The following is a 6,000-nucleotide window of genomic DNA, read 5'->3' as shown; positions in this document are numbered from 1 at the left end:
GGTCCCACCTCGGCCCCAGACACCCCTCCTGCACCGACCCAGTGAGCCCCCAAAAGTCATCTCTACCAGAGGTTCTCCTCATTTCTGAGAAGAGGGAAGCAGGGCCCATGCGTTTTGAGGTTGCCTCTGGCTCCAACGCGGTGTCACGCAATGCCAGCCTCATGAGGGTGAGAGTCCTCTGAATGGCCCACGCTCTCTTGTGACAATGCCACTTGTCTGTGAAGGAGAAGGCCAAGCTGACTCGCACGCTGAGTGACCCAAGGATGGAGGGGGTCCCTGGGGTGGGTACCGCACCTCCCTCTTTGCAGACAAGGAGGGGGCGGCTCTGAGACCCATAGGGATGTACCTGAAATCATATCAATTATTTTTTCTGACCGGAGTGGAAGATTATTAAAAAATCAGTAACAGGAGGAATTTTTTTCCCGACCGTCTTTGGCTCCCTCTCTCGCCACCCTTTTTCTTCCTCCATCTACCCAAAAACATTTTCCCGCTGTCTTTTTGCAAAGCCTCTTCTCTACTCCTGCTCACCACGCTCTTTTAACCCATCTACCTCCCCAATTTTTCCCTGCCATCTTTTCACAAAGCCTTCCCCTCTTCCCGCTCGCCCTCTTCTTTCCTCTATCCTGCTTGCCACCCTCTTTTTGCCCTCCATCTACCCCAAAGTATTTTCCCCATCGCCTTTTTCCCAGTCCTCTTTCCCCACTTCCTCTGGCCACACTTTCTATTCTCCTCCCGCTTGCCACCCTCCTTTCCCCCTCCATCTACCCAAACACTTTTTACCCACTGTCTTTTCTTTCTACACTTTCTTTTCTGCCTAACATCTTTTCGCAAAACCTTTTCTCTTTCCCGCTCGGCACCCTCTTTACCCTTCTCCCACTGGCCACCCTCTTTCCCCCCTCCATCTACCCAAAAGCTTCTCTCCTCACTGTCTTTTCGCAAAACCTTCTCTCCCTCCTGCTCGCCACTCTCTCTTCCCCCTCCCTCTCTGCAACCTCTTTTCTCCTCCCACTTGTCACCCTTTTCCTCCCTCCATCTACTCAAAATCTTTTTACCCACAGTCTTCTTTCCCTTTCTTCTCTCCCCACCATATTTTTGCAAACCTTCTCTCCTTCCTGCTCATCCCCGTTCCCCCCTCACAACCCTCTCTTACCCCCTTCCATCTACCCAAAAACTTTTTCCCCACCATCTTTCTGTGAAACATTCTCTCCCTCCTGTTCACCACCCTGTTTTTCCCCCTCCATCTACCCCCCAATTTTTTTTTCCCAACATCTTTTCCTCACCGTCTCTATGCAATGCCTTCTCCGGCTCGCCATCCTTTTTTCCTTTTGACACTAACCACCCTCTTTACTCGAGGTCTAGGAGAAGGTGGGGACCGTGCCCAACGCTGGCGGCTGGAGCCTTGGCCACCGTGGCTCGCCTGGCTGCGGTTGGTGGTGGCGACGGAGACTGCATCTCTGTTAGAGTAGTAGAAAGGTGGCAGGGTAGGTGCGCTCTCTGCGGCCGCACTGCCCGCTTGCGGGGTGGTGGGGGAGCGGGTTTGGTGTGCTTTTGGAGCTGCACTGCCTGCCGCGGGGGGCTGGTGGGTGGCACTATCAGGTGTTGAATTGCTGGCAGTGGGGCAGGTTTGCTGCGCTATCAGAGTCTACACTGCCTAAGGTGGCGGGGGGTTGGAGGCAGGTTGTGTGTGCCGTCGTGCACTGCCAGCGGCGGGTGGTGGGGTGTTAGGGGCATTATTAGCTGCTACACTGGCCGATGCAGGGGGCGGGTTGGGTGAGCTATCGTGAGCTACAATGTCAGCAACAATGCCAACTGGCAGGCAGTCGGGGGTGCTTTAGGGGAGTTGTGAAATGTTGCATTGTCCGTGGGGGAAAGGGGAAGGTGGGGTCGGGGGGTTAGTTGGGTGCACTACCCCGGGCGTTCACTGCCCGCGACAGGAGCAGACTGGGGGCGCTATCTGGGGCTATACTGCTTGTGGTCCGGGTGGGGGGCGGGTTTAATGGGGTGCTATTTGGTGCTGCAACACCCGTGGCAGGGATGGGTTGTGGACACTATCGAGTGTTAAACTGCCAGGAGCAGAGGGGTCGTTTGGGGGCGCTATCAGGGTTACACTGCCTGCAGCAGTCTCTGGGTGTGTTGTGGGCACAATCCGGGGGCTAAGCTTGTGGTGGAGGGGGCAGGTTAGGGGCGCTATGGGGGGAAGCTGTACTGCTGCTTCCAGCGGCAGGTTGTGGAGGTGGCCACGACAGTGGTGGCCTCTGAGGAAGGGGCCCTTCTCCTCTTCCCGGACTCAAGGCTCTAGAGGGTGAACAACTTCTGCTCGTTTTGGAGCGCGGAGGGTGCACAGAGTTTTTGCGGCAATCCTCTGACCACTGCAGGGCCCTCACACCCACCATGGTTACCCGGCCCTTGCCCTCTTGCTCTGTGTTGTGGGGACCATCTGGGAGCCCCAGGCATGGAGTAGTGGGCACCACGGGGGCTCAGGGTCCTGTGGGTGGAGGAGTCAGGAATGGGAACTGGTACTTGGGTGGGGAGGACTGCCTGGGTCTGAGTTTCTGCTGTTCTTGCTCCCCAAGGAGCCACGGACACTGTGGTGTCTCCAGTCCCCACCCCAGGTCAGGAGGCCAGCTTGGTCAAGGAGGAGAGGCTGGACTTTGGAGGGTGGGTGTGAGTGCCTTCGCTGAAACTGGTCCCAGCCACCCAGTGGGCAGCATGACAGGGTGAGGCTCTAACACTGCCACTTTCTGCACCCTATTGTAGGTTTTTCTGGCATTGTCTGCCCAGCTGCTCCAAGCCAGGCTGATGAAGGAGGAGTCCCCTGTGGTGAGCTGGAGGTTGGAGCCTGAAGATGGCACAGCTCTGTGATTCATCTCCTGTGGTTGTGGCGGCCACGGTGATGGAGACGGCAGCTCAACAGGAGTGGTAGGAGGGTACCCGTGGAGGCCAAGTGGTAGGAGCCTTGGAGGGTGGGCAGGTGCATGGAGGGTGACAGCAGCGCTGATTCCTTTGGCGTCGGTGCTAATGGTGGCAGCAGCAGCAAGTCTAGGGGCCAGGAAGGAGAAGTAGGAGAGCTTTGGGTCCCGGCCCGGCCTGGGGTGGGTAAGAAGCTGCTGGTTCTGTACTGCAGGCCTCAGTGACAGTGGTGGAGGTGCAGCCAGGGCAAGGAGGAGTCCTCCCCCTTCTCCTGTGGTCTCTGGTCTCTGGACGGTGCCCTCCTTCTGCTGGCATCTGAGCCAGGTGTGAGTGGCAGCATTGTTTCATTCTTAACAGAATTTAGGGGCTTGCTATTTGTGTATCTTTTTGTTTTTGGTTGTGATAACCCTTAAGGGACAAAAGGCTTCTTTGGCTGGGTTTTGGTGTGGTGGGATCCCCCCATGTAATACACAGGGTGCTTTCCTGGCAAGCTGTGTGTTGGAGGGAGTTCACCAAGGGGAAGAAAGGGAACCTCTCAGGAAGGTGGCTGCTGTGGCAGGTCCCCTGCCTCTGAGCACCCTTTGGGACACCTAGTTTCCCCTGTAGAAGAGGGGAGGCTTAGACCGGTATCACTTGTATCATCATAGAGGCATCCTGGCTGGGCCAGTTGATTTGACCTTCCCACTTCTTCAGCCCACCTGCCCATGGTGTCACCTGGGGAAAGTGGAACCTCAGGCCACAGGGGCAGAGGCTTCTCCGGCAGACTGATTGCTATAGCAGATTCTGTTCTGCCTGCTGCTCAGGAGGGCTTCTATGGCCACTGATCACTGCAATCTCCACCTCCTGAGATCAAGCGGTTCTCCTGTCTTAGCCTCCCAAGTAGCTGGGATTACAGGTGCGCTACCATGGCCGGCTAATTTTTTGTTGTTGTTGTTTGTCTTTTTTTGAGATGAGTCTCGCTCGAGATGAGTCTCGCTCTGTTGCCCAGGCTGGAGTGCAGTGGCGTGATCTCGGCTCACTGCAAACTCCACCTCCTGGGTTCACGCCATTCTCCTGCCTCAGCCTCCCTCCCGAGTAGCTGGGACTACAGGCGCCTGCCACCATGCCCAGCTAATTTTTTGTATTTTTAATAGAGATGGGGTTTCACCGTGTTAGCCAAGATGGTCTTGATCTCCTGACCTCATGATCTGCCCACCTCAGCCTCCCAAAGTGCTGGGATTACAGGTGTGAGCCACCATGCCTGGCCTATGCCTGACTAATTTTTGTATTTTTAGTAGAATACTAAAAATACAGGGTTTCACCATGTTGGCCGGGCTGGTCTTGAACTCCTGACCTCAAGTGATCTCCTCTGCCTTGGCCTCCCAGAATGCTTGGATTACAGGCATGAGCCACCATGCCCAGCTCTGATCTCTTATTTTTATTAAAGTTTTGAAATGCCACTCCCTAAAAAGGCTGCATCAATTTGTAATGTCATTAGCAATGTGTGATAGGTCTAGTTTTATCAAACCTTTGTCAAGTATAATATACTAAAATCTTTATCTTAACAACTGAAAAAAAGTACTTTAGTTCTAAGTTTTTGCTTACTTGATTAGTAGGACAAACGAATATTTTACATTTCTTTTTCTTTTTTCTTTGAGACCTGAGTCTCACACTGTTGCCCAGGTTGGAGTGCCGTGGTGTGATCTTGGCTTACTGCAACCTTTGTGTCCCAGGTTCAAGCAATTCTCCTGCCTCAGCCTCCCAAGTAGCTGGGATTACAGGCACCCACCACCACGCCCAGCTAATTATTTGTATTTTTAGTAGAAATGGGGTTTCACTATGTTGGCCAGGCTAGTCTCGAGCACCTGATCTCATGATCCACCTGCCTTGGCCTCCCAAAGTGTTGGGATTACAGGCATGAGCCACCGCGTCAGCCTTTTTTTGAATTTTATTATTTGTGTTTCTTGTGAATTGTCCAGTCGTGTTTTGTCTGTAGTTCATTAGGGTGGGGGCATTCTAACTGTTTCATATTATTAATTTAGGCTTGTTGTATGACATACTTTAAGACATTTGCTCTAAGAATTTCACCTCATTTCATTGTATAGGTAATTATCTTTTGTGTAGTGAAAAGTCCCATTATTTCTTTTAGTTCCTTTAAGATTTTATTCAATTATTTATAGAAGTAGTAAGATAAATATTTGTAGATTAGGTAAACAAAGCATTCGAATTTTTGACTTTTGGAAAGTAAAAAACATTTGATTTAATGTCTATTTTTGTTCATTCCCATTTCTTATCTAATTAATAGAACACAGTACTGGGAGGAGGAACAAAAATTTAATCATGATATTGCTGTTTTTCATAATAATCTAGGACTAGTGATAAGTCCTCTCTTTCATCAAGAAAATATTGAAGGCCGGATGCCATCACCTGTAATCCCAGCACTTCAGGAGGCTGAGGCAGGCTGATAGCTTGAGCTCAGGATTTCAAAATCAGTCTGGGCAAAATCGTGAGATCCCGTCTCTACAAAAAAATAAAAAATAAAAAATTAGCTGCATGTGGTATGCACCTGTTGCCCCAGCTGCTCGGGAGACTGAGGAGGGTGGATCACTTGAGCCTAGGAGATTGAGGCTGTAGTGAGCTGTGATCATGCCACTGCACTCTAGCCTGGTGGCAGAGCAAGACCCTGTCTCAAAAAGAAAAAAAAAAGAAAGAAAGTATTGAGAAGTTAACTTATTTCATTACCTTAATGAAAAATAGTTAAGGCCGGGTGCAGTGGGTCACACCTGCAATCCCAGCACTTTGGGATGCTGAGGTGGGTGGATCACCCTGAGGTCTAGAGTTTGAGATCAGCCTGACCAACATGGCGAAACCTCTTCTCTACTAAAAATACAAAAATGAGCCAGGCATTTTTCTGTTAAGTTGATCATCCTTTTTAAATGATTTGTAAATAATTTTTGCATGCTAAGAAAATAAGTATTTGTTATATAATTCTAGATTCTAAATATTTTGAAGCTGTAAATGAGGTTTTAAACTCTGAGATCAGTTTTCTAATTTTGAAATAAAGGGAATCTCCATTGAAATTTACAAGTAGGGGCTGGTGATTGCAGAGTC

At 50.7% G+C, this 6,000-nt stretch overlaps 1 protein-coding gene across 1 annotated transcript in view; it reads left to right on the top strand.

Annotated features, from left to right (window-relative positions):
- The first annotated feature begins 2,034 nt into the window (after nucleotides 1-2,034).
- Nucleotides 2,035-6,000, top strand: part of LOC129528443 (B melanoma antigen 3-like) — a 48,662-nt gene continuing 44,696 nt past the window's right edge. Inside the window, exons 1-3 of the mRNA XM_055368840.1 lie at nucleotides 2,035-2,128; nucleotides 2,574-2,662; nucleotides 2,758-2,858. Of these exons, the coding sequence (XP_055224815.1) occupies nucleotides 2,035-2,128; nucleotides 2,574-2,662; nucleotides 2,758-2,858 (284 nt within the window). The remainder of the gene's footprint in view (nucleotides 2,129-2,573; nucleotides 2,663-2,757; nucleotides 2,859-6,000) is intronic.

The sequence above is a fragment of the Gorilla gorilla genome, chromosome 17 (assembly GCF_029281585.2).
Source record: "Gorilla gorilla gorilla isolate KB3781 chromosome 17, NHGRI_mGorGor1-v2.1_pri, whole genome shotgun sequence".
NCBI classification, from domain to species: Eukaryota; Metazoa; Chordata; class Mammalia; order Primates; family Hominidae; genus Gorilla; species Gorilla gorilla.
This window is presented reverse-complemented; position numbering and strand designations above follow the sequence as displayed.